Source organism: Balaenoptera ricei, chromosome 3 (assembly GCF_028023285.1).
Source record: "Balaenoptera ricei isolate mBalRic1 chromosome 3, mBalRic1.hap2, whole genome shotgun sequence".
In the NCBI taxonomy this organism is placed as follows: domain Eukaryota; kingdom Metazoa; phylum Chordata; class Mammalia; order Artiodactyla; family Balaenopteridae; genus Balaenoptera; species Balaenoptera ricei.
The window spans coordinates 173,588,660-173,614,156 of NC_082641.1; the positions used below are offsets into that span (position 1 = coordinate 173,588,660).

Sequence of the window (25,497 nt, forward strand, 5' to 3'; positions counted from 1 at the left end):
TCACAATGATCTTTTAAATTTCATCTCAGATTCCATCATCCTCTATTAAAAACCTTCCAGAGACTTCCTTTTATGCTTAAGAGTGAAACCCAGGTGTCTTTCTTACCTACAAGCCTCATACACTCCCTACCTCCTTCCTGGTCCTTGTCTGTTTTCCTTTCTTACTTTCTTCCTTGCACATTCCTGCTCTGGCTCAACTGGTCTTTTTATGGTCTCTCAATCTTGCCACCCTGAAACCTTTGTTTTTGCTGGAATATTCCTCCTCCTCACCTTCACAGGGCCCCTCACTAACTGCCCTGCTTAAGCAGCCTTCTTCCTTCCTCTCTAATCCTAGCTGGAATTAGATAACATAAATTGATTTCCTTGTTTATTATCTGTCTTGTTTACTGCTGTATCCCCAGTGCTTAGAACATAGTAGGTGCTCAATAAGTATTTGTTGAATAAATGAATGTGAGAGGCTTGGAAGAATATGAGAGCCAGATCCATTTGATTCTTCTCTAATTATAGTAACAGTTCGCATCTGGGGTATATATGTACCATTCAGGAGCGCTACACTGTAAGGCTCAGTTTCATCATGTGTAAAATGAAGATAATAAAAGGACCCATCCCCAAAACGGTTTTTGAAAGTTAAATGAGCTAAAAGCACAGGAAGATGATACTCATAACAGGCATTAAACAACTGTTATTACTATCATCTATAAAAGGGGCATAACAGCGACCTTCTACATAGAACCGTAAGCTCAGAACTGTTTCTGGCAAGTGTAAAGTGATATACAAGTGATTAATGTTGTCATTATTACCATCATCATCATCCAGCCAGGCCGCCCCCCAGACCATCTGAAAGATGTTTTAATCGAATTTCTTCCTTTTATTTTGCAAGTCCCTTCCTTCGGCCCGGCCCGGTGGCCCCGGGATGCTCGCCAGGCCTCCGCGCACCCGGACGGGGCGCGGACATCCCTGGGCTGGGAATTCTGGCCCTTCTGGACCACAGGCTCCCATCGCCCCGCCCACAGGCCTGGACCGCCTGGGTCTCCATGGAAACCCACCAGCCACAAGGGGGCGTGACGCCGTGGAGACTGATGGGCGCCTCTGCCTATTCAGTCAAAGTCATCTCGGCGAGGGGCGCAAATGGGGCCTCTGACGGGGGCGTCCCTGCGGGAAGGAGGGAATACGGAGACAGGCCGCGGGGACTGTACCGTCTCTACCAATCAGGGGCCGAGATGGCTGTGATGGACAGGCGTAGCGGGCAAAGGCCCTGAGTGCGGGCTTTCACCCAACCCGCGGGCGGCAGTGCCGAGAAAGGGCCAATGAAGAGGCGGCAGGGGTGGGGCGAAGAGGCCGGTTGCTCCGGAAGTGGAGGGAGGGGGTGAAAATGGCGCCCAGCTCGAAATCGGAGCGGAACAGCGGGACCGGGAGCGGCGGCGGCGGCCCCGGGGGTGCCGGGGGGAAGCGGGCAACGGGGCGGCGGCGGGAGCACGTCCTCAAGCAGCTGGAGCGGGTCAAGGTGAGGCCTGGAGTCTGGGAGGAGCGCGTCGAAGGGTGGGGAGGAGGGACGAGGGAGGCGGAGGGAGGGAGGGCGTTCGCGGGGTGAGGGGTTGGGGGCGGAGCCCCGGGGGAGGGGGGCTCGGAGGAAAGGGGTTGGGCGGGGCCCCGGGGAGACGGTTTGGATTGGGGGGGCTGCTGCGGGAACTTGGATGGAGGGGGTTGGGGGCGGGGTCCCGGGGATGGGGCTTGGATGGAGGGGCTGGGGGCGGGGCCCCGGGAAGGGGGCTTGGATGGAGGGGGCCTTAGAGGCCACTGGGGGAGTAAGGAGGAAGGGGGCGATCCAGGGTCAGACTCATTTTTCAAAACCCTGCTCCCACGGCCCTTCCGTTATGGAGCCTTACCGCCCCCTTGGCAGAGCCCTTGCTACCGGCTTTGGGATTCCTCCGCCTGGGGTTCCTCTCTCTGTCCAGCTCTGACCACAGGGGAGCTGGGAGTTCCTGTAACTGCGTCTGCCTCCCGCATTGAATGGGAGGGAGCTCCCTGGAGAAGGCCTGATCTTCAGCTACCTGAGCAGGGCTCTGTCTCCCCATGAGACTGTAAACTCTCAGTGTGCTGGGATCTTTCCCCCATCAGTTTGGGAACTCTGGGAGGGCGGACAATCTGCTGTCAGGTCAGCAGCAACTGGGGCAGGTCTGTGTCTCCATGGATCGGGAGTAGTGTGCCTTCTCCATTAGGCTGGGAACTCTGTGAGGGCAGGGCTGTGGCTTCTCCTTTTGACTGGAGTTCCTTGGGCAGGGACAGTCTCCACCCTCAGCTTGACTGCTCCCTGGGTTGGGCTGTGGCTCCGCCCCTAGCTTGGAAGCTCCCTGGACAGGGATTGTGTCTCCCCAGCAGCCTGGGCCTCGCTGACAGGGCTGTTCCACCCTGGGATCTCCTTGAGGGCTGGGCTGTATCTCCCCCATTAGACTGGATAGCAGGGTCCAAGGTGCTCTGATCCCCTAGTGCCCAACTTGTGCCTGCCTGGCCCCCCAAATCCGTCCTTGGTGAAGTTTTTGGGATGAGGGAGTCTGTTGGAAGGGGGAATCGGGCAGGAGTTGGAAGGTCACTGGTCAGGTTTACCCTCTGTCTGCCTCAGCTGGCCCCCGAGGGGCCTGAGCGCCCCGTGTATAGGCTAGTGGGTCGGGAACAGGTGAGTGTAGTTGATCAAGCCCCCATCCCAGGCTCCTTAGCGGCTCTCGATGCCCACAGCTCACTGTGCAGTGAGGCAGCCTTCAGGAAGGCAGCTCCGTGGCCCAGTCTGGGCCAGGGGTGACTGGGGGAGGTGATGCCAGCCCTAGTCCTCAAAGGTTGGGGGCTTAGGCAAGAGGAACCCTGAGGCTCTGGAGGTGGGAGGATGGCTCGGGTCCCTGGTGGAGAGTCAGGCTCACGCCGTTTGCACCTTCCAGAGCTTGGACCTCCCTGGACCGTTATGGTTGGCAGGGAGTAGGCCTGCATGGCTGGGCTGGACCCCAAAGGTGCTGCTTGGCCTTGGGTGAGGGGACTGGGGGGCTGCAGGCTGTTTCCGCCACGTGGTGCCTCAAGAGCCCTGCCTGCCCTTTCCTCAGATCAGTGGGCAGCTCTCTCCTCGTCTCTTCCGGAAGCTGCCACCCAGGGTCTGCGTCTCTCTCAAGAACATCGTGGATGAAGACTTTCTCTACGCAGGGTGAGGCTGGGGCCAGGCAGGGCGGTGGCTGGGTGGGGCGGCAGGCTGGCCCTGACCTGGTTACTCTGCCCCTCCCCCCATCCACACAGACACATCTTCCTGGGCTTTTCCAAGTGCGGCCGTTATGTTCTCTCCTACACCAGCAGCAGCGGGGACGACGACTTCTCTTTCTACATCTACCACTTGTACTGGTGGGAGTTCAACGTCCACAGCAAGCTCAAGCTGGTAGGGCCAGGCCTGATGCTCGGCTGTCCCTTCCAACAGCACGGCTCCCACCGGTCACGGCACCCCTCTGAGCCTCAGGTTTCATGTCCGCAAAGTGAAAACAGTGTACCCATGGGGCCATTGTTGAGACTCCAAGTGTTAGGTCGAAGTGTAGGAAATTGCCATTTTTAGAGTTGAAAATGGGTAAATGGCAGCAATTTCATATGGTTTGACGGCTCAAGCCAGGAGGGACCCATTAGCTTTGTTAGGACCGAGCAGGCTGCCACACCCAATTTAGCCCTGACCTCGACTCCTCAAATACCCCACCCCAGGAGGTGAGTGCCGTTAACCCCAGTTTACACATGAGCTCAGAGAGGCGAGCAGGTTTCAGGGTGGGTTGGGCTTGGAACCGCTGTGTCTGGCTGAGCCCCCTCTGCTGGGGCAGGGCTCTCCTTGGCCATGTCCTATCCTGGGCCTGGCCTCCCTGTGTCCCCCACTTGTGAGGGGCAACGCTTGTGAGTCTCCTCAGCCTGTCCTCAGGAAGGCAGAGGGGTGTTGGTGGGGGCTGTTTGGGGCTCCCTGGCCCGGTACTGCTGGCTGGTGCAGCCTCGGGTGGGCCCCGGGCCCGCTCGGACCCCCGACCCGAACATGCCTCTCAGGTCCGGCAGGTACGGCTCTTCCAGGATGAGGAGATCTACAGTGACCTGTACCTGACCGTGTGCGAGTGGCCCAGTGACGCCTCCAAGGTCATTGTCTTCGGCTTCAAGTGAGACTTAGGGATAGGGTGGGCAGGGGTGGGTGGGGCGGGCGCCTGGGCCAGGCTCTGAGGCTGTGCTGGCCCCCAGCACTCGCTCAGCCAACGGCATGCTCATGAACATGATGATGATGAGCGATGAGAACCACCGGGACATCTACATCAGCACCGTGGCCGTGCCGCCGCCAGGACGCTGCGCCGCCTGCCGGGACGCCAGCCGCGCCCACCCAGGTGAGGGGCCGGGGCCTGGGGCGCAGGCTGCCTGCTTCCCCGCCCTGGGGCCACAGCTGAGCCTGCGTGGCCTGTGTCGCTGCAGGTGACCCGAGCGCGCAGTGCCTGCGGCATGGCTTCATGCTGCACACCAAGTACCAGGTGGTCTACCCCTTCCCCACTTTCCAGCCCGCCTTCCAGCTCAAGAAGGACCAGGTGGTGCTGCTCAACACCAGCTACTCCCTGGTGGCCTGCGCCGTCTCGGTCCACTCGGCAGGTAGGCCCCCAGGTCTGAGGACAGGCCCTTCGCGCGTGCGCTGTCAGCCTCGGGGCCCTGTGACCTAATGACTTGGCCAAGCGGCCCTGCGAGCTCGGTGCTGTCACTACCCCGCGTCACAGATGAGGAGACCAGGGCCCTGGAGAGGTGAAGTCCCTCATCCAAGGTCACACAGCCAGGAAGTGGGAATGTGGGATCCGAACCCAGCCACTGCCCACCCCAGCGCTGTCCACTAGAACTTTCCACAGGGCTGGGATGTTCCAGATCTGCTGTATCTGCTATAGCTACCACCAGTAGCCACTTGACCGTGGCTCATGTGACCAAGGAACTGAGTTGTTAAATTTAATTTTAGTCACGTTAAGTTCAAGTAGTCACATGTGGTCAGTGGCTGCCATGCTGGACAGACAGTGCAGTGCGTTGTTCTTCTCTGCAAAAAGAGAAATGTTGATTAAAAATTTCAGGGAGTGGTTAGTGGACAGACGGCCTTCTTACATCTTTGATGATCGCAGAAATGCCAGTGAAAATCAGGTGATGTCCCCCAGCAGAGTGGCAGATGTTAAAAAGCTGGATAATGCCACTGGCTGGTGGCAGCGTGGGGCCCTGGGGGCTCTCCCGCTCTCCCAGGGCCTTATGGCCAGAGAGGTGCCTGTGGCCCAGCAGCGCTGCACCCAGACATGTCTGAAGGTTTGGTGGCGGGAGCCAGGGGCTGCCTGGTGTCCATCGCTGGGGTTTGGGGAGGTAGGACAGGGTGGGTACTTCCCTTGGGTCAGCAGGGAGAGCACATCTGTGGAGAGTGTACCTTAAAGACATGTTCAAGTGCAGAAGAAACACAAGAAGATCTATCACCTGATAGTGATACCACTTATATTTAAATTTAAAACGTGTTCCAGTTTTGCCAGAATGCAGTCAAATAAAGATGCCCACTGGGAATTCCCTGGTAGTCCAGCGGTTAGGACTCCGTGCTTTCACTTAGGGCCTGGGTTCAGTCCCTGGTCGGGCAACTAAGATCCTGCAAGCTGCGCGGTGCAGCAAAAAAAAAAAAAAAAAAAAAAAAAAAAAAGATGCCCACTAACTGCATTTAAAATGGTTGTCCCTGGGGGTGTGAGGGGAATGGACATGAAAAGAGGACTCTATGTATATAACGAAGCCCACAGACCAGCAAGGGACAGGGTGCTTTGTCCTCAGGCCTGTCCAGGGGCCTCCCACCCCTGCCCTGGCCACCTGTGCCGGCATGGGCAAGGCCCTGCTTCTCGCCAAGCCGTGAGCCCCTAACAAGCCAGGCCTGGATGGGGCCGCCACCCCCTGCCCCGTTAGGAAGGACCACATGGGACGGGATTCAGCCCGTGCGCACACAGCCCAGGTGAGGGGCATTGTCATCAGTGTTTAACACTCATCTCACCCTAGGAGGGCACTCACACAGAGGGGGAGTTTTGACTTGAACATTTTCCACTCATTCCCCCTCCCCTCCGGAAGAAGTGCCACCACTCTGGCAGACAGGAGTTCGTTGGCAGACTTGTATTATCTCTCAGTGTGACCTTGGACAAGTTCCTCTGAGCCTCAGTCCCGAGTCTGAAGTGGGAGGACAGTTCCCCTCTCCAAGGGTTGCTTGAGCGGGGCCCAAATGAAGCAGGGCAGGCAGAGCCCAGGGCCTGGCCATGGTGCTGCTCAGTGAATGCCTTGGGTTCTCCACACTGACATTCCCCAGAGGGGGATCTGCCTCCCAGTCAGATGAAGTCATAGAGGCCTGGGATTCGGGCAGTCTGTGCCTGTGCTGGTCTGGCTCGCGTTGGGAAGGACAGAGGGCTGTGTAGTAAACTGTCAAACTTAAGTGGCTTTTATCTGGTATGATGATGACATGTCAGCTTACCAAGGGCAGGGATTTTTGTCTGTCTTGTTCACTCCTGTGTCCTCAGTGTGTGGCATACAGCAGATGCTCAAGAGTAAGGTTTGAATGAACATGATTGTGTGTGTGTGTGTGTGTAAAAGTCCTTTTTCCCTTTTGGGTGTTTCAGACTGATCTCAGAATATGTAAATCTTCTAGAGGCGTCTCCTCATGGTGGATTTCTAAGAACCCCCCAGCATAATGAGGGAGATCGGAAGAGCATTCTCGACTTGTACTCATCTATTGACCCCTTTCCCACATCCATCACCTTTTATTTTTATGTTCCAGGTGATAGCAGCTTCTGCCAAATCCTGTATGATCACACCACCTACCCCCCGGCCCCTCCCAGCCCCCCTGGGCCCCAGAGCCCAGAAATGCCCCCTGTCCTCCCCACCCTCTGCCCCGAAGCGGCCCCAGCCCGGCCCTCTGGGGCCCCCGAGCACTCGCCTGCCATCGCCAAAGCCAAGGAGTTTGTGGCTGACATCTTCCGCAGGGCCAAAGAGGCCAAGGGTGGGACCTCGGAGGAAGTCCGGCCACCCCCTTGCCCGGGGCCCTCGAGCAGCCGCTGCCGCCTGCCCTCTGAGCCCCTAGCCCCAGGTGGGGAGGCGGTGCCCCGGGACAGCCCCCTTGCAGCAGAGGTGCCCGCCTCCGAGCCTGGATATGTCAACTACACCAAGCTGTATTATGTGTTGGGGTCCGGTGAGGGGACGGAGCCAGAGGATGGTGAGCGGGGAGCCCACCTGGTGGGGTCCCAGGCATGGGAGGCTGGCCTGGAGGGGCCTCTAGGCCTCCCACCACCATCCCTACCCCCACATCCTGCCCCCTCAGAGTTGGAGGACGACAAGATCTCTCTGCCCTTTGTGGTGACTGATCTCCGCGGCCGCAACCTACGGCCCATGCGGGAGCAGACTGCCGTCCAGGTTGGTGCTGGCAGCGGGCAGGCCAAGGGGCAGCTCCCGGGGGACCTGCTGGGATGGCAGTTGGCGAAATCCTCCCCCTCCCCCTCTGCCCACTGTCCACAGGGTCAGTACCTGACAGTGGAGCAGCTCACACTGGACTTCGAGTATGTCATCAACGAGGTCATCCGCCATGATGCCACTTGGGGTCACCAGTTCTGTTCCTTCAGCGACTACGATATTGTCATCCTGGAGGTGGGCCAAGGTGTCGGGCAGGGCAGGCCCGGGGCCTCCCAGCTCTGGGCAGCACTCTCAGTATGTGTCACCATCCGCCCCCCGCCTCCCAGGTCTGCCCAGAAACCAACCAGGTCCTCATTAACATTGGCCTGCTGCTCCTGGCATTCCCGTCCCCCACCGAGGAGGGCCAGCTCCGGTGAGTGGGCAGGGACCCCACCCTCACCCTTGCCCAGCAGGGCCCTGCACTCAAGACCTCTCAGTGGGGGGGAAGGGGGGATGTGAGAAGCCTCCCCCTGCCCACCAGAACTTGGATTGGCCACTGCATTACTGCTCCAAAGATAAAGGCCCCTCTGGGTAGCCTGGGTTCAAGCTCAGGGACCCCGTGGTCCCACTCCCTCTCTCCTCTGCTCACCATCCCTCCCCGCTGTAGACCAAAGACCTATCACACCAGCCTCAAGGTGGCATGGGACCTCAACACGGGCATCTTTGTGACAGTCAGCGTGGGCGACCTCACTGAGGTCAAAGGGCAGACCAGGTGAGGCAGGGCCGGGGGCCAGGGCTGGGGGTGGGCTGGGCCAGGGTGAGGAGAACTGCTCACCCCCTCTCCCTCAGCGGCAGCGTCTGGAGCTCATACCGCAAGAGCTGCGTGGACATGGTCATGAAGTGGCTGGTGCCTGAGAGCAGCGGCCGTTACGTCAACAGGATGACCAACGAGGCGCTGCACAAAGGTGGGCCCCGTGACCCGACGACAGTCCGGGACTGAGGTCCTTATCCTGGGGCCAGGCCAGGCCCAGAGCACGCGCTAATTCCTAAGTGTTGCTGAATGGAGGAGCACATTGGCTGAGCTAGTGGACACCGTGGCGTTGGGTGAGGGGAGGGCAGCCCAGGCCAAGGCCGGGGGGCCAGCTCAGGTGTGGCACCTGGGGGCCCCCGGCCTGTCATTCAGTCAGTCATTCAGCAGACGTTTTATTGAAAGGCTGCAGGCAGGAGGCAGAGATAACGTCGCAGGGTGCCTGCCTTCCAGAACCTTCTGGGCCCATATCAAGTCGGGGAAAGAGGCCTCTCCTACAGCCTGGGCAGGCCAAGGTTCCAAGGCTTTGTCCCCACCCTTCCCTGCAGGGTGCTCACTGAAGGTTCTGGCGGACAGTGAGCGATACACGTGGATTGTGCTGTGAGGGCCCGGCCGCCCTGGACACTGACTCCAACTACCTCCGCGGCCCGGGAGCTGGCCGCCTTCCCGGCAGCCTCTGCCGGCCGGCCGATGGCCGGCACTAGTGTTAGGCTGCGGGGAGGGGGCTGGGCGGGGCAGCCCCTGGTGGCCTGAGAGTCTGGACGCTTCTTATTTATGCCTATTTAAGTTGGAAAGGGGCAGAGGGAGGGAGCCCCCTGCCCCACCAGCCTTGAGCGCCCGCCTTCACCCCAAGCTGGGCATGGGCCCTCGTTCCTCGCGAGTTTGCCCCTTTTCTCGGCTACAGGTGTGGACGTTGCCCCCCTACCCCCACCCCAGGGAGGCCAGATGGATCCCATACCCCTGCCCTGTCCACCCCCAGCCTCTCCCCCGACCTGAGGTGGTGAACCTCGTGGCCATCACACCTCCCCTTCCCGGCCCTGTTGTTCCTCTTCACATAATAAATGTTTTATTTCTGAACCTCACTGAGTTCCCTTTACTGCCTGCCACTCAGGTGCTCGGGGCCCAGCTGGAGCCCCCAGCCCCAAGTTTCCCACCAACGCCCGGCAAGTCAGCAGTAGCCAAATATCACAGCGGAATTTATTGTGTTTTAAGAAAGACTACAAAAAGGTAGAAAACAGCTCGGCACACTAGACTACCACACGCGTGGACACTTTCACCACCAGGAGAAGGGAAGCCCCGAGGGGTAAGGAGGGGGAGTCGGCAAGCCACCCCAAAAGCTGTAGCACACGGAGCACACAAAATAGTGATTTTTATACAATAGATCAGGTTTTTTTTTTTTTTTCCTTTTTTTCGCTTTTTGCCATAAACGTCTATCTCACAGGTTGAAAACACTGAGAAAACCGGAACAGATAAGGCCATGATGGTTGGAAAAAAACCCAACAAGTTACCGACTCCGCTCAGGCGGCGCTCACAAATCGCACAATAGTCATGTGGAGGGCGGGGATCGCACGCATGGAGGAGAAGCACGGTCTCCAGGGAGAGTAGGAGCATAGAGATTCCATTACAAACCAGCGGCGAGGAGGGCCCAGGATCTGAGCGAGCGGAGCACCCAGCCCTGGCTGGGGCAGGCATGGGCACTTCCGGGCCCGCTGCCTGCAGCAGGTCCCTCCGGGCTTGGCGCCCGGTCCAGCCTGCTGCTCTTTGGAAGCTGGAGGTGGTGCCCCTTCTGCCCTCCCCCTATCCAGGCCGGGCAGTGCCCCCCTCTAGGGATGCGGGGCAAGGGAGGGCCCAGCTCTGGAGATGCGACACCCACAGCTTTAATTGCACTTATACCAAGGAGTGGGAAGCGGTGGGGTTGCTGGGGGAGGGATCCCGGGGCTGCTGCTGACAGTGGCGGGTCCCCAGGTGATGCCCACCTGCGCCCACCCGGGGCTCAGGGCTGGGCCTAGGACAGGCTGTGCAAAGCCAGCGAGCTGAATAAGTTAACAGTTCCGCGAGGGAGGGGGCCTGCCTGCCTGCCCCCTGGGGAGGTGGGGGTGGGGCTGGGGGAGGGAGATGCTGCAGCCTTTGGGGCCAAGGGGCCAAGCTGGCTGCCCCAGGGGGCACCTGGGCACGTCGGCGGGTTCCTTAAGGCACGTCTTTTGTGTCAGAGTTTGCAGCTGCGGCTCCGCCCGGCCCGGTGATTGTGCCCGCCCCATCCGGGGCAGGGACCCCCTTACCTTCCCTGTCTCGGAGGCCCCCTCCCGGCCCCGGCCGAGGCTGGAGCGGTGACAGCGAAGCCACAGAAGCTGTGAGGGACCCTGGCGAGGAGGGGCAGCAGGGTAGGGCGGGCGGGGCGGGGGGTGGTGTGGGGGGATGGGGGAGGCCACGGGCTTAGCTGGAGGGCAGCGCCTGCACGAAGAGGCCGCGTGCGTCTGTCCGCGCCAGCTTGGCCGGTGGCTCCAGAGCCTCGGGGCCCAGCGCGGGCGACTCGCCACCGGCCGCGAGCGAGATGTCCTGCGGCAGCTCGTCCTCGCTTTCCTCCTCCTCTTCCTCCTCCTCGTCTGGGGTACACGGACCAGGCCTGGCTCAGCGCGGGGCGGCGGCGCCACCAGGCCGCCACATGGCGCCCCAGCCGCCGCCTCCTCCACCCCAGCCTCGCTGTACGCCGCCCCCTGGACTCTGGCCCTGGGTAGGGGCACGCTTTACCTACCTTTGTCCGGGTCCAGGGGGTTCAGCGAGGTGGCCAGGTTGGCGAACTGGAAGGAGGGGAGAGGAGAAGGAATGAGGGTCCTGCCCAGGGGCGCCCCGCCCGTGCCCTCAGCGGACCCGCCGTGCGCACCTCGCCCATGACGGCAATGGGGGTCTCGCCCTTGGCCTGGGCCACGCGATGCTCGATCAGGTAGTACATGTACTCATCGTAGAGCAGCCGTATGAGATGGAAGGAGCCGAAGCTGGCGGCGCTGCGCAGAGTCAGGTCCCGGATCACCATGGAGCTGGGGGAGGCGACAGAGAGGAAATCCTCAGGCCGGGACCCGCCCCGCGCCCCTCTTCCCTGCCGTAAGGACCCCAGGCCTGAGCAAGCCCAGCTACTACCGCCCGGCCCCGCACAGGCTTCCCGGTCAGAGAGGGAAGGCGTCCCTCAGAGAGGGAGGAGGGCCCTAGCCCCGCCCACCACCAGCAGGACCCTCGACTTCCTAAAAAGCACCCGAGTCCCCCAGGGGGTGGGGCTTTCTCTGGTCCAGCCAGAGAGGGTGGGGCTGGGGCCCTCATCCAGCCCCACCCTCCTCGAAGAGGCGGGGCCTTCATTGGTCCCATTTTGGCCTGATCCCAAAGCAAAGGAGCCTTCTCTGGGTCCGGCCCTGGTGGGAGGAACGTCCTCCCGCCCAGCCCCTTCCCCGCCCGCATCCCGCCCAGCCAGCGCGCACCTGTAGAAGGACCACTTGAGGAGGAAAAGCTTAGCGGCCTTGGGAAAGCCGGCGCTGCCCTGGTAGGGCTTAAGCACTTGGCTCACGACGCCGTCCAGCCAGGCCGCCCACTGCTCCAGTGAGTTCTGCTGCTGCAGAGTCACTTTGAAGTCCTGCTCCAGCCGCTGCACCACGCGGTCCTCGCAGCGGCATACCCACGAGGCCTGCTCCTGGGACACAGTGGGCGGGTGCCCGGGGCTCAGCCGCCGCCCCGGGCCGGAGCCGCCGGGCCGCCCCGCGCTCGCCTGACCCGTCCACGCTCACCTGCACGTTGGCGAAGTCCACGCGGTTGAGATCGCTCAGCATCTGGTTGATCTGCGCGGTGTTCTGCAGCACAGCGCGCGCCGCCTGCGCCAGGTGGTTGAGCGACGTGTAGCGCCGCAGGGTCTGCGCGAAGGCACCGGCCGCTGCCACCTGTGGGGCCCAGGGCTTGTGGCTTCCGCGGAACCCACCCCGCGCAGTCCCCTGCCCCACCCAATGCGACCTCTCTGAGCCTGTTTCTTTCTCCTAAAAGGGAGGAATGGGGCTTCCCTGGTGGCGCAGTGGTTGAGAGTCTGCCTGCCAATGCAGGGAACACGGGTTCCAGCCCTGTTCTGGGAAGATCCCACGTGCCGCGGAGCAGCTGGGCCCGTGAGCCACAACTACTGAGCCTGCGCGTCTGGAGCCTGTGCTCCGCAACAAGGGAGGCCTCGATAGTGAGAGGCCCGCGCACCGCGATGAAGAGTGGCCCCCGCTTGCCGCAACTAGAGAAAGCCCTGGCACAGAAACGAAGACCCAACACAGCCATAAATTAATTAATTAATTAATTAATTAAAAAAAAAAAAGTTAGGAGCTAAATAATAATTAAAAAAAAAAAAAAAAAGGGAGGAATGTACCTTGTTGCTTTCTTTGGGAGATCAAAGGGTCAGGGCTTTCAAACTTTGGGCGACCACCCATCCAAAGAATGCCTCCAAAAAACTCAGTGTATTATATCTGAACAGCATTATTATTTTTCATCAAAGGACACAAGTAAATCTCGGAGGGCACTGCTCAGAAAGGGCACTGCTTCCATAACCTTTGGTTTCATTTTGTTTGTATTATTCCCTTGAACGTCAGCTCCGGGAGGGCCGGAGTTTTGTGCATCTTGGTCATTGCTGTGCTCCCAGCACTCAGAACCATGCCGAGCACACAGCCGGTGCTCAATAAATGCGTGTGGAATAAATGAATGAATACATAAGTCTTGCCCGTTCTGAAGGGCTCCCCTGGGATCCAGCTTCTACTCTCTCCACAGGTCCCCAACCCCAGCCCTGTGTCCAGCGTACCCAGGGGTCATTCTTCAGACATCCCTTTCTGTTTAGCTGTCCTGTTGGCATTTTGAGGACTTTGAAAACAAACTTTTTTTTTTGCTCAAGAGCAAGCACACCCCATCTAATTCCTCACATCTTGGTAGTTAGTGAATGTGCAGCATTGACGAAGAGGGCTATTCTGTTTCCTTATAGACGTTTTTGTTTTTGGTTTTTTTGTTGTTTTTAAGATTTTATCTCTTTCTGAACACCTAAAGCACTTTCTGTTGAAGCTCTCTGAAGAGAACTACTTCAAGTGTGCATTTGGTTTTTATTTTAAGATGCTGTGTTGCATACAAAAACACCACACACAGGTTGTGTTTCAGAAGTGGGCTCCTGAGGAAGCTGGTTTGTAAAGACAACGGCCAAAGCTCACTCTGAGGGGACAGAAACGGGGACAAATCTTACCGCCTGTTAGGCAGAGGAGACCGAGGCCCCCAGCCGCCCCCAGCCGGGAGGGAGGCCCCGGGCTGTGGGCCAAGCTGGCCCCTCAGACCCCCTCACGCCCTCACCTTCACCCGCAGCATCTCCTCGGGTATGTTCACCATGGCGTGGGTGAGCCAGCTCTCCAGGCTCTTGGCAAAGTTCCGGATCGCTTGGGTCAAGGCACCTGTGGGTGGTAGGGGGGCTGGTCAGGACTCAGGGGTGGGGTGGGGTGCGGGGACCGGGCGGCCGTGCACTTACTGGGGATGGGCCGCAGCACATCGGGGATGAGGATCTCCACCAGGCCCTGGTACAGCACGTTGTCACAGTGCTTGGTCCACTGGAGCACGGGCTCGAACTTGGAGAGGAGCACCAGGCTGGCCTTGGGCAGCCGCTTCTCGGCCTCATCATGCCTGTGGGCACCCACCCCACCCGGGGGTCACGAGGACATTCCACGGTCCTGTACCCAGGGTCAGAAGGGCACAGCACCCTCACCCCACCCTGGGGTCAGGCAGGTACTCTCTGTCTCTGGAAGACCCCCGGGGTCAGGCTGACACAGACCCCACTGCCCCCAGGGTCAGACAGGGATCTTAACACCCTGCACATTGGGGCACAGGCATCTACCCACCGCAGGGAGGAAATGGCTTGGTGGGGCACGCCATCCCAAACACCGAGCATCAGACCGGTACCAATGTACACTCTGGAGGTGGGCTCTGAAGGCCGTGTGCACCCCACAAACTGCAGGGGTAGAGAGGAGCCCCCACTCCTGCATGAAGTCTGAGGTCTGCCCACCCCAGCCTTGGGGGCTGACTCACATGGTACCCAACCTCCTCCCTTCCTCCCCCCTCCCCCAAAGGCACTCACACAGCCAGCGGCGGTGCCTCGCTGGGCTGGCTCAGGTTGTACCTCCAGAAGGTTTTCCACAGCGTCTCCACCAGGGTGAACTGCAGGTTCACCATGACATCGACGATGGCCTGTTGGGGAGGCTGGATGCTCAAGGGGGCTGAGCGGCAGCGTGGCCCTCCCTCGCCCCTGCCCACTGCCCAGATGCCCTACCTCACAGTGTTCCCGGTACAGGACCTGGAAGGCCTTGATGTCCCCAGGTCCGATGCCTTCGGGCAGCACTTTGCCCTGGAGGTCGAGCTCTGAGAAGTCAGGGAGGCTCCTCGAGGCATCTGGGGGCAGAGGAGACACCGTGAGCCCCTTCATCCTCCAGCTGCCTGCCCCCTCGAGCCTCATCCTGGGATCCTATTAAGTTGGCACCACTTTGCTACCAAGCAGAAGTTCCCCCATGTGCAGTGGGGGCAAAGAAGTTCCGGGAGGGCAAGTGAACCATCTGCACACTCTCCGGGGGCCACATACCCTGCCCTGGGCCCACCCCAGAGTCCAGGGAGCCCTCACCCAGAAACTGCTGGTACTGCTGGACCTGGGCACTGATGTCCGACAGCCCAGTGGCCTGCTGTGGCCCCACGGCCACACCGTTGGTCATGCCCTCCATCTTCTGGATGGGTTTGAGCCTGGAGAAGGGATAGGCAGGGGACTGGAGTGGGGACGGGCTGCCATGCCTTTCCCTGCCCGCCAGCACCGGGCCAGCCCTGCCCTCCTACCTCTGTTTTTGCGAGAAGGGTTGGCCCCGCATGGCCATGTGCTGCTGGTCCTCCATCAGCCGCAGCAGGGGTGAGCTGGCCTTGATGCGCAGGCCATAGTAGTGGTACTTGGAGTTGCCCCTGGGAGGGAGGCAGAGGATGAGGGCTGGGCTGGGGGTGGTCACCGATCGTCCACCAGGAGCTTCACATCACACCTGCCTCCTCTCTGCTAGGGGGCCGAACAGAGCCCAGGGGGTGAGACCCATATCTCCACAGAGCTGGGGGTGCTGGGCTGGGGAAGCCACAGGGACTATGGGTGCCAGGAGAGGCCCCCAACTGCAGACTGAGCTCTGTGAAGACAGGGCCAGAGTCAGGGGCAGGCACTCAGCAGGTATTTGCTGCCTGCTAGTCATAACAATTTGCCAGGCACTGTTCTGAGTACTTAGCATATTCGAATCCACGTGTTCCTCATCCCTACCCTGTGAAGGGTACTCCTAGCATCCTAGATTGACAGCTGAGGAAACTGAGGCACAGAGACATGCAGTACTTTGCCCAAGGTTCTGCACGTACACGTGCATGAATGCACGAATGAGGTGATGTCTAAGGCCTAAGCTGGGAGCTGGAACCAGCAGAAGAGCGGGGCTCAGCCTGGAGAGGTGTGGGGGATCGCAAAGGAGAGGCAAGGAAGAGAGGGTTCACGGGAGGGCTCCTTGCTCCTTCCTACATGGATTCACTGACTCATAGGCCCTGATTAAGCACTGACTGTGTGTAGCCCCTGCACTCTCAAGGGACGTGCATTTCAGCATTGGAAGACAGATCAGAAAGGAGAAGTAACATAAAAGGCATGTTGGATGGTGCTCAGTGCTAAGGAGGATAAAGTAAGGGGGGTGGATGTCAAGGAGGTGAGGGAAGGCTGAAGTTTTAGTTAAGGGGGTCAGGGGACGTTTGAGTCAGGAGATGGAGAAAGGTACGTGAGGCAGAAGGCACAGCAGTGCAAAGGCCCTGAGGTAGGAGCATGCAAGTGTCAGAGGAGCTGTGAAGAGGTCAGTGGGGCTGGAGTGGAGTGAGTGAGGGGACAAGGGGAGCTGAGGACCTCGATAACTTAGGGTGAGGTTGGGCCTTGTGGCTGCTAGGGACTGTCAGGGGCAGGTGGTCCCACCTGGTGCCGAGACGTCGGGTGCGCAGGCCCATGAAGACAGAGCGGATGAGCTTGCCGAAGGAGGCGGCGTTGACAGGCTCCAGCTTCTGCTCCTGGCAGTGCAGCAGGTAGTGGCAGTAGAGGGTGCTCCGAGGCAGGCTCACGCCCTCGGCTGTCTCATAGTTGTCCAGGAGCCACTGGACCTGGGGCCCGAGGAGGGGTGGAAGAATGCTAAGAATTGCTTCCATTTCTCAAGTGCTCATTGCTAAGTGCTCTCTATATTTATTTCTGATTGTGATCCTGACAACCACACTGGAGAGGGTGTCATATCACAATCTCCCATGGGAACTAAATCCAGTGGAACTCTCTAGAACTGCACTGTCCAAATCAGTCACCACCAGCCACATAGGGCTGTTAAATTAATTTACACTGAATGGAAAAAGCCAATGTCAAAAGGTCATGTAAAGTATGAGTCCATTCATAGAACATCCTCGGAATGACAACATTAGAGAAATGGGGAACAGATTCGTGATTGCCGGGGGTTAGCGATGTTGGGAGGGAGGAGGGCAAGGGTGACTAAAAAGGGTTAGCAGGAGGAGTTTGTGGTGACAGAACAGTTCTGCATTTTGATTGTGATAGTGGTTTCCCAAACCTACCCATGTGATAAAAAGACACAGAAGTAGACACCCTCACATTGTACCAATGTCAGTTTCCTAGCTAGATCCTGTACTACAGTTACGTAAAATGTAATTAGTGGGGTAACCTGGGTGAAGGGTCCACAGGGATCTCTGTACTATTTTGCAGCTTCTGTGACTATAATTCTTTCAAAATAGTTTTTTAAAAAAACAACTCAGTTCCTGGGACCTTGAAACTCACATTTCAAGTGCTCAATAGCCTCATGTGGCCAGAGGCCTCTGCACTAAGCAGCACAGAGAGAAAATATTTATCACTGGAGGATGTTCTATCGGACGTCACTGGTCTAGCGAAGCATGTTTTCAGGACCCATTAGGGAGTCATGAAATCAGTTATGTGGGTTATGACCAGCATTAAAATATTAGACTTAGAAGCCAGGCTGCTTGGGTGCGTGAGGGAGGTCCTGTCTTCTGAGAAACCTTCTGTCTTGGTTATGGGGTCCACAATGGGTCGCCATGGGAGAGGGCGACGGTTAAAAATGAGCGGAAGGGACTTCCCTGGTGGTGCAGTGGTTAAGAATCTGCCTGCCAATGGAGGCGACATGGGTTCTATCCCTGGTCCAGGAAGATCCCACATGCCGTGGAGCAGCTAAGCCCATGTGCCACAACTACTGAAGCCCGCCCGCCTACAGCCCATGCTCCGCAATGAGAGAAGCCACCGCAATGAGAAGCCCGCGCACCGCAACGAAGAGTAGCCCCCGCTCACTGCACCTAGAGAAAGCCCATGCACAGCAATGAAGACCCAACGCAGCCAAAAATAAATGAATGAATCAAAAAAACCAAAAAACAAAAAAAAAACGAGGGGAAGCCATCGCTCCAGACGCCAAGCTCCAAGAGGACGGGGACCACCCCAGGACAACCCACCTACAGTCACAGAGCTGGTGAGGGGCCCAGTAAGGATTAGGATCTAGGGCTGCTCCACAGAGCCCCACTGGCAGAGGAAGGTTATCTCGCTGCCCTCGGAATGGACACAGAACCTTGCTCGGGGCAGCTCCTTGCATGGTGGTGCCTGCATCTCCCTCCCCTTGCTATCTATCCGCCATCACCGGTTACTATCAGAGTAGATGACACTTCTTGGGTAATAGCTCCAAGAGCGTCATGCATATTAGCTGAGGCCCAGAGAGGCTGAGTAACTTGTCTGAGGCCACACAGCGAGGATTCAATCCCAGGCCATCTTCACCTGAGCACCCTGACAGCAGGCTACCCAGGCTCCTGCTGACGGTGGCCAGCAACCACCATCCACCACCCATCGCTTCCACCCAGGGTCCCCCTCCCACCACCCCCTCCCCTGGGGCCTGGGTTGGCACTTACAGTGGCTGGTGAGGCACGGGTGGTGTGGGAGTAGGACTGGCTGGCACTGCCCAGCATGTAGCCGCCTTGGATCACGTAGGTGCCCGCTCCGCTGCCACTGCTGCTGCCACTGCCACCGCCCCCGCCACCGCCTCCCCCGCCGCCACTGCCGCCGCCGCTGCTGTTGCTGGCCCCACTCCCACTGCTGGTGGAGCTGGCGACGACCTGGCTGCCGGACACGTACATGGGCACAGAGCCACTGCTGGCCACCGCCTGGGAGGTGGCAGGTGTGCTGACCTGGGCAGCTGTGCCCGCGGCCTCGTAGTAGCTGGTGCCCGCCGTCTGCGTGTACAGTGGCGTCTCAGGGTAGGGGTAGGTGCTGGAGCGGCTGCGAAAGAAGTAGAGGGAGGCAGTCAGGGGACAAGAGCTGGGTGGCACAGGGGCGTGACTGAGGGGGGCCTGCAGCGGGGGGAGAAGGAGAGCGGGAAGCAACAGCCCCGGGCATCACCCCAGGTGCAGGATGGGCAAATTTTCACTTAATCCTCAAAGCGGCCCCCTGACTTGGGAGTCCCTACTTCAGATGGGAGGAAGTGGAACTGGAAGTGCTAAGTAACTTGCAATAGGCTACACACTTCAGTCAATCATAAAAAGAACTACTGAGGGAATTCCCTGGTGGTCCAGCGGTTAGGACTCACGCTCTCACTGCCAGGGGCCCGGGTTCAATCTCTGGTCAGGGAACTAAAATACCACAAACCACGCAATGTAGCCGGAAAAAAAAAAAAAAAAGAACTATTGAGTGCCTGCTGTATGCTGGGCACTGTTCTAGGTATGCTGGACCCAACAGTGGATGAGAGAGAAAAGGTCCCCCCAGGGGTGGTAATGCCTTAGCGAGGGAGCCAGAGCAGAAGCCAAGTACAAAGGTAAATTGAGGGCACTTCGGAAGCTGGTACACACCAAGGTACATGAGGCAGGAAGAGGGTGCTGGAGAAGCGGGGGCTCTACTTCTAAATCCAGCAGCCGTCACCCTGAGGGGCTGGTCAACAATGACTATCGAGGTACAGATGTGTTTCCCTTTGACCCGGAAACCCACCCCACCCTGGAGACTTCTCCAGCTATCCCAGGATCTGCATCAGGTCACATGAGCTCAAGGCTGCAAATCGTAGCAAGAGAGTAAAAATGACTGGGCGGGGGGTGTCCATCTTTAGTGGGATGTCAAGTTAAAAGGTGATGGAATCCTACACAGGGGTGAGAGAGGAGGAAGAAGGTCTTGGGGTCCTGCCAAAGAACAAGCTCCAGAACATTCGGTTAGGTGAACAAAAGAGGCAGGGAAGGGTGCAGAGAGTGGGAAGAAGGGGGAGATTACATGGCATTTCGTAACTATATCTTCCGTCTGTGAGGGTGGAGGGCCCGTGTATGGGGGCAGGCACTTCACCAAACGTGGCTGGACACAGTTTTGATTTTTGAGTCCTCTCAATGCATTAGTGATTTAAAAACATAAGTTAAATTTTTAGAATCCAGAAAGGGAGGGAGGCCCGTCAGGAGTGGCCTGGCTCAGAAGGTGCTGAAGGATGCAGCGGAGGGAGTCGTGGGGGCCTCTGGGGGCAGCAAGGAGAGGCTCTGGGGTGCGGGATGTGATCACTTGACGTGCACAGCATTGCCCATCAGACACCAGGATGCAGCTCTTGATCACTGTGCCCTGGTTCGCATCAGTCCACATCTACTGCACAAGTGACACCAAGAGTGCATGACCTGAGCAGGGACTGGTAAGTGCCCATGCTCCCCTTGGCAGAAACCAAAACCAGCCCAGCACCCTACACGCGACACGTGCTCCCAGAAAACATTGCTTTGGTAACTGTTTGCTGAATGACTGAATAAATGAATGTGTGTATCTCTGGACACAAGCTGGACAGGGCCAGGGACGGAGGCCCAAGGGCTGTGGCTTTGGTCAGCGTGGGGACCTGGACCAGCAAAGGGCTGGGAACATGGTAATGACCCACTATGAGGGAGAGACAAGATACAGTGTCCTCCTCAAAAACTTCACATAGCAGAAGAATCTGATGGCAACAATGGACTCCGTGTGATCAAACACATAATCACAGAAGGAAGAATTGAACCAGAAGCAAAAGACAGACCAGGACTTCCCTGGTGGCGCAGTAGTTAAGAATACGCCTGCCAATGCAGGGGACATGGGTTCGAGCCCTGGTCCGGGAAGATCCCACATGCCACGGAGCAACTAAGCCCTTGCGCCACAGCTACTGAGCCTGCGCTCTAGAGCCCGCGAGCCACAACTACTGAGCCTGCATGCCACAACTACTGAAGCCCGTGCGCCTAGAGCCCATGCTCCGCAACAAGAGAAGCCACCGCAGTAAGCCCGTGCACCACAACGAGGAATAGCCCCTGCGCACCGCAACTAGAAAGCCCGCGTGCAGCAACGAAGACCCAATGCAGCCAAAAATAAATAAATAAATAATTTTGTTAAAAAAAAAAAAAAAAGGAAGCAAAAGACAGACCAGGAGAGGCAGAAGAGCCCCTGGGGGCCCTCGGGAGCCTGGCTCCTCTTTGGAATGTCCTCTGCGGTCCCTGCCAGCTCTGATCAACTGCACAGATAAGAGAAACTGGCAGCACTGGAAATAAATCAACAGAACTATGAGGCAGCTGGATGCCGTAGAGCACGACTCAGGTGCCAGGGTCACACCCTTTGGGGTCAGCCACAGCATCAGGACCCAGAGACCAAGTCATTCCATGAGCTAATCCACCCCCGGTGTCATGCCCACAAGAAGCAGGTGGCAGGGACGTAAGAAAAAAATCAGGCAAATACAAAAAAAGCCAAATGAAGCTTCCAAAAACTGAAACAACAACTAGAGAGACTATAAGCCCTGGAATTGTTCCCATGGAGAAGGGGAGATCCTTCTCCATGGTAATATGCATGGAGCATCCCCAGCAAGGGGCCAGAGCCGGGGTTAAGGCAGGCCTGGGGCTGACAGCTGCCTGATGTGGCACATGCTGACGCTGAGCTGTGCGCAGCACCAGTGAGTGGAAGTCACCTCCGTGTTGGCTGGGTGGGGATTGGCTATGTCATTCATGCTGCGGCTGTATGCTGGAGTATCCCACAGCGGTTAAAGAGGGTGACTGGGACCCACGTGGTCAAAGAGCTTCAAGCTACATGGCAGGGGAAGAGATAGGGGACAGAACACACTGCCTCTATTTCTGAGTAAAGAAAGGGGGTAATTTCTATTCTCAGAGTATCTCTGGGAGGAAACAAAGAAATGGGCCACAGCATCCCCTCTGGGGCAGGGTTGGGGGTCAGGAGTGAAGGAAACTTTTTTTTCACAGTTTAACATTCCCTATTCCTTAGAAAATTTTATCTTGTAAAATTAAAAAAAAATTTTTTTTCCATTTTTGTTTTCTGTTTTTTTTGCATAGAACCAGACCAACCTGATTCCAAAGGTCTTATGCTTTGCTGGGATGCCTTTCCCAACTTGCCAGGGTCCCCTCTGCTTTACCGCCACTTGAGGCCCTGAAGGCTGGCTGGTCCGCTGGGGGCTGGGGCCGCAAGCCCCGGGGGGTCCTGAGCAGACCCTTGCCCCTCCTCCTGTCCCTTCCCCCCCGTCCCCTCCCCACTCACATGGCGCTGGCCGTGTAGCTGGCATCACTGCCCTCCACATACTGCACTTGGCTGGAGTACACATGTGGGACTGGCACCTGCTGGAGCTGCTGCACCTGGCACAGGAGGAAGGGTACACAGAGGGTCAGGGGTGGCCCAGCTCCTCGCCTCTGCTCCTAAAAGTCTGGCAGCTCCCCAGCTGGAAGGCTGCACTTCTGGGCTCTCTGAATACCCTGGGCGGGGCCAGGGCTGGGAATCAGGCACAGCTGTGGCAGGAGAAGCCAGGACTCTCTGCTTGGGCTGGGGACAGTAAAGGTAGGGCCTGAGGTGCGTAGAGGGGACCCCAGACGGGGTCCTACCGTGGGTGTGAAAGTTGAAACCCAAGGGCAGAGCCAAGTCCTGGTACAAGGCTGTCACTAAAGCCGGAGCCTGGAACTACAGACATGGCTTCAGGGTTGGAGCCTGCATCAGGGACGGACCCCCGTCTACAGGGGCGGGGCCTAAAACCTTGAACCGGATGCTAGGGGCGGAGCCGGGGCCAGGGGTGGGGCCCTGTTTGTGGGCCAGAATCTGGAACTACTGACAAAGTCTTAGGGGCGGGGCCTGAGTTCCCCACCCCATCCCCCACCCCAATCTGTAGTGGCAGAGCCTGGGACCTGGAGCCCGATTTAGGGGGGATCAGAGGCGGGTCCCCAGACTGGCTGGGTGGAGGTGGGGTCTACAGGGCCTGCGGGGCCGGGCGCGGGCCGGGGCCGGCGGATCCCGCCCCCGCCCGCCCCTTGCACCCCGCCCATGCGTCCGCCACCTACTTTGAGGGCCGTGGCGGCCGTGCCGAACACTAGCACTTGGGGGACTCTCTGGATCCTGACCCTCTGGTCGGGGCTGGCTCGGGCCGGGAGCCCGGGCAGTGGCTCGAGGACCACTTTCTGCTGCGGCAGGAGCAGGTGCGGGGGCAGCACGCCCACCAGCTCCACCCACGGCTCGGCGCCCGGCTCGTAACGGGGCGGCGGCGGCTCGGGCCTGCCTAGCTGCGGGGCCTCCCCGCTGCACGCTGGCGGTTCCGGGGCCAGCACGCCCGACCCGGGCCCAGGCGTGGGCGGCCGGGGCGGCGGCTCCGGTGGCGGCGTGGGCCGGGGCTCTTGCTGCTCTGCCTTCCTAGCGGGAAACTGACTGCCTGAGCTCTGGAGGACAAACAGAGACACTGGGGGGTCACCGGGGGCGGCCGCGGGTGGGGCTCCAGGCCTCCACCGCCCACGAGGCTGCTGAGCTCACTTAGCAACCCGACCAGAAGATCCCCACCCCGTGTGAGGGAAGGGAGAACCCAGATCTCTCTAAGCAAAACCTGGGCCTTAAACTGCCAGGTGCCCGGAAAGAGTAAGGCTCCAGGACTGGGTCCGCAGCCCAAGGCCAGAGTTGGAGCCCAGGATGGGGCTGCGGTTCTGAAGGCTCCAGCTGCCTCCCCACCTACATCCCCCCAGGGGAGCTCCACTCCCTCCCTGCGGCCTGAGGGGCCTGCACCCCTCCCCAGCTCAGCCCAGGCCCGGCCCCAGTTTGCCCAGAGGTAGGTGGGGGAGACACACACCTCTTGAGCCACGTGGACCGGCTGGAGCCCTTGCACTGTGAGCTGCTGCACGGGGCCAGCTTTGGGCACTTGTGGAGTGGCCTGGACCACGGACCTCTGGGGAAGGAAAGGCAAGTCAGACTATGGTAACGATGGCGATGATGGCTGCCCACCTGCCCCTAAGCACCACCCCCTGCCCACGTGAACTCATGTAAGCCTCACAGCAGCCCCTTAAGGAAAGACGCCACCTTTCTCCAGCTTTTCACTGCTGGCCCTGCACCAAGTGCCTTCCAGGTTCATTACCAGGTTGCCTCTGGGCGCCATGTTACAGGTGTGGAACCCAGGCTCAACAAGGTGAGGCTGATGGGAAGTAGCACTGAGCTGAACTTGGGACTGACTGAGGGGTTCCCTGCTCTCTACCCCCACTCCCTACATGGGTTATCCCACACGTCCATGATACTGGCTGTCCTTACTTCCATGCTATGGAGGGGATGCCGGCATCACCCTCAGGGCACAGAGTGAGGGACAGAGGCTGGGAGGCGGGAAGCTGCTGAGTGATGGGGCCGGGACTTGAACCCAGGCCTAGAGGTTCAGAGGGGCTGTGGTGCCAGGCAGGAGAGTATCTATGAATCCTTCAGGGTGGGGTTTCTGCTTTCCTCCAGGGAAAGGGTCTATGGCTTTCATCTGGTTCTCCGAGGGATTGGGAACCTCCCAACCTGAGCGGTAACGACCAGATGGCAGACAGCCCTTGCCTCTTAACCTGCTCTGGCCGCCGTGGCTGGCAGCTCAGAGTGAGGCCTCCTGCAGAAGACTGGGCATGGTTTTGGAGGCTGAGGCCTCTCCCTGAGCCCCTTAGGGGCGAGCCAGGACTCGGCCTTGGGGTTTCCTCCAGGCAAATGGGCCCAGAGAGGCCAAGGCTGTTTCTCGAAGCTGTTTCCAGTGCCTGTTCAGTGTTAGGTGCTTTCCACGAGGACACGCTTCATCCTCACGGCGGCCCCAACCACCCTGCTCCCAGGCCCTCGGGGAGAAGCCGTTATTTAGGTGAGAACGCGGAGTCTGGAGAGAAGCAGAGGTGCTTGCCAAAGGCCTAGGTGGCAGGCTGGGGCTGGACCCCCATCTGCTTGTCTCTCACAGGCCTTCCCCGCTGCAGCTCCCACTGACAACTGAAGGAGGATGCAGAGGCCGCCTGGCCAGCACCCTCGCCCCTGCCACTGCCCGCCTTTGCCTGGCACCTCTTGGGTGACGGGGACACTCTGCTGGACGCCGTGGACTTGCAGCTGCTGAGGCACCGTGCCCGTGGGGGCCCCAGCCGTCTTGCTGGAGGAGCTATTGGCCTGCACTGGCGACCGCTGCAATGGAAGGAGACACGGTGTGTGTGTGGAGCAGCCGGGGCCTGACAAAACCCTGCTCGAAAGGGCTGTCCAGAGAGCTATTAGGGGAGGGCAGCAGCCAGAGGGGACGTATCCAACCACCTAAGCTGGTAACCATCCTTTGCATCCAAATGCCTGGTCCCCACCACAGCCCCAGTCATCCCAGATGCAAGGCTCAGAGTTCAGACCCATCTTCCCCAGGGAAGAGGGCTGGGACTCTAGCCTCAGCTCATGGGCCACCTGCTGCCTCCATCATCAGATGGGCTGCAGCCCTGAAGTGAGAAAGGATAGGTGAGGGCACCCCTGCTTTCCAGATGAGTTGCTGACGCACAGATGGGAAGGGACATATGCAGGGCCACATAGTTGTGAGTGGTGGCACCAGGTGCTGACCCCAGGTGGGCTGGCTGCAGAGCCCGATAGCGCTGGGCCGTGCTGTGTCACAGGGGGTATCATTAACTGTTTTACACATTTCTAACTCTGGGCTCAGTAGGCTCTGAGGGCCTTTCCAGAGTCCCCAGGACTGAATGGCTGAGCCAGGGATCTGACCTTGAGCTCCGATTGCTGACACCCATGCTCCCGGCCACCCACGGCTCGCCTGCCTCCACACCCTCACTGGTGTTCAGGGGTCCCTGGATTCCACCCTGTGGTCAGAGGAGGAACCTCTACCCACCCTGTCAAGGGAAGAGGGGCCCACTTTGCCTCCTGGGATGCAGTGCCCTGCGCTGGAGCTTCAAGGCCCACCTCGACTCAGGGGAGAAGCTGCCTCCTCCTCCCGGAGCCGGGCTCA

General features: G+C 59.0%; 2 protein-coding genes across 4 annotated transcripts in view; one reads left to right on the forward strand and one right to left on the reverse strand.

Moving 5' to 3' along the window:
- Positions 1-1,346: 1,346 nt before the first annotated feature.
- DCAF15 (DDB1 and CUL4 associated factor 15) lies at positions 1,347-9,295 on the forward strand. Its single transcript, XM_059918287.1, has 13 exons — positions 1,347-1,504; positions 3,090-3,187; positions 3,277-3,412; positions 4,051-4,157; positions 4,237-4,376; positions 4,462-4,632; positions 6,803-7,237; positions 7,343-7,434; positions 7,537-7,665; positions 7,758-7,843; positions 8,078-8,182; positions 8,260-8,375; positions 8,767-9,295. The coding sequence occupies exons 1-13, from the start codon at positions 1,373-1,375 to the stop codon at positions 8,820-8,822; spliced, it is 1,803 nt and encodes a 600-aa protein (XP_059774270.1). The 5' UTR covers positions 1,347-1,372; the 3' UTR covers positions 8,823-9,295.
- A 106-nt stretch (positions 9,296-9,401) lies between these two features.
- RFX1 (regulatory factor X1) overlaps positions 9,402-25,497 on the reverse strand; it is a 32,021-nt gene continuing 15,925 nt past the window's right edge. For 2 of the 3 annotated variants that reach the window (XM_059918289.1, XM_059918288.1), the window contains exons 6-22: positions 24,573-24,689; positions 23,362-23,457; positions 22,589-22,960; positions 21,801-21,895; positions 18,197-18,563; positions 16,215-16,396; positions 15,077-15,196; positions 14,871-14,986; positions 14,526-14,644; positions 14,334-14,443; positions 13,731-13,882; positions 13,559-13,656; positions 11,989-12,138; positions 11,686-11,894; positions 11,100-11,253; positions 10,971-11,016; positions 9,402-10,821 (exon numbers count right to left, since the gene is read on the reverse strand). In XM_059918289.1, coding sequence (XP_059774272.1) covers positions 10,652-10,821; positions 10,971-11,016; positions 11,100-11,253; positions 11,686-11,894; positions 11,989-12,138; positions 13,559-13,656; positions 13,731-13,882; positions 14,334-14,443; positions 14,526-14,644; positions 14,871-14,986; positions 15,077-15,196; positions 16,215-16,396; positions 18,197-18,563; positions 21,801-21,895; positions 22,589-22,960; positions 23,362-23,457; positions 24,573-24,689 — 2,673 coding nt within the window. In that variant the 3' untranslated portion in view covers positions 9,402-10,651. The remainder of the gene's footprint in view (positions 10,822-10,970; positions 11,017-11,099; positions 11,254-11,685; positions 11,895-11,988; positions 12,139-13,558; positions 13,657-13,730; positions 13,883-14,333; positions 14,444-14,525; positions 14,645-14,870; positions 14,987-15,076; positions 15,197-16,214; positions 16,397-18,196; positions 18,564-21,800; positions 21,896-22,588; positions 22,961-23,361; positions 23,458-24,572; positions 24,690-25,497) is intronic. The other variant, XM_059918290.1, reaches the window with a different exon arrangement.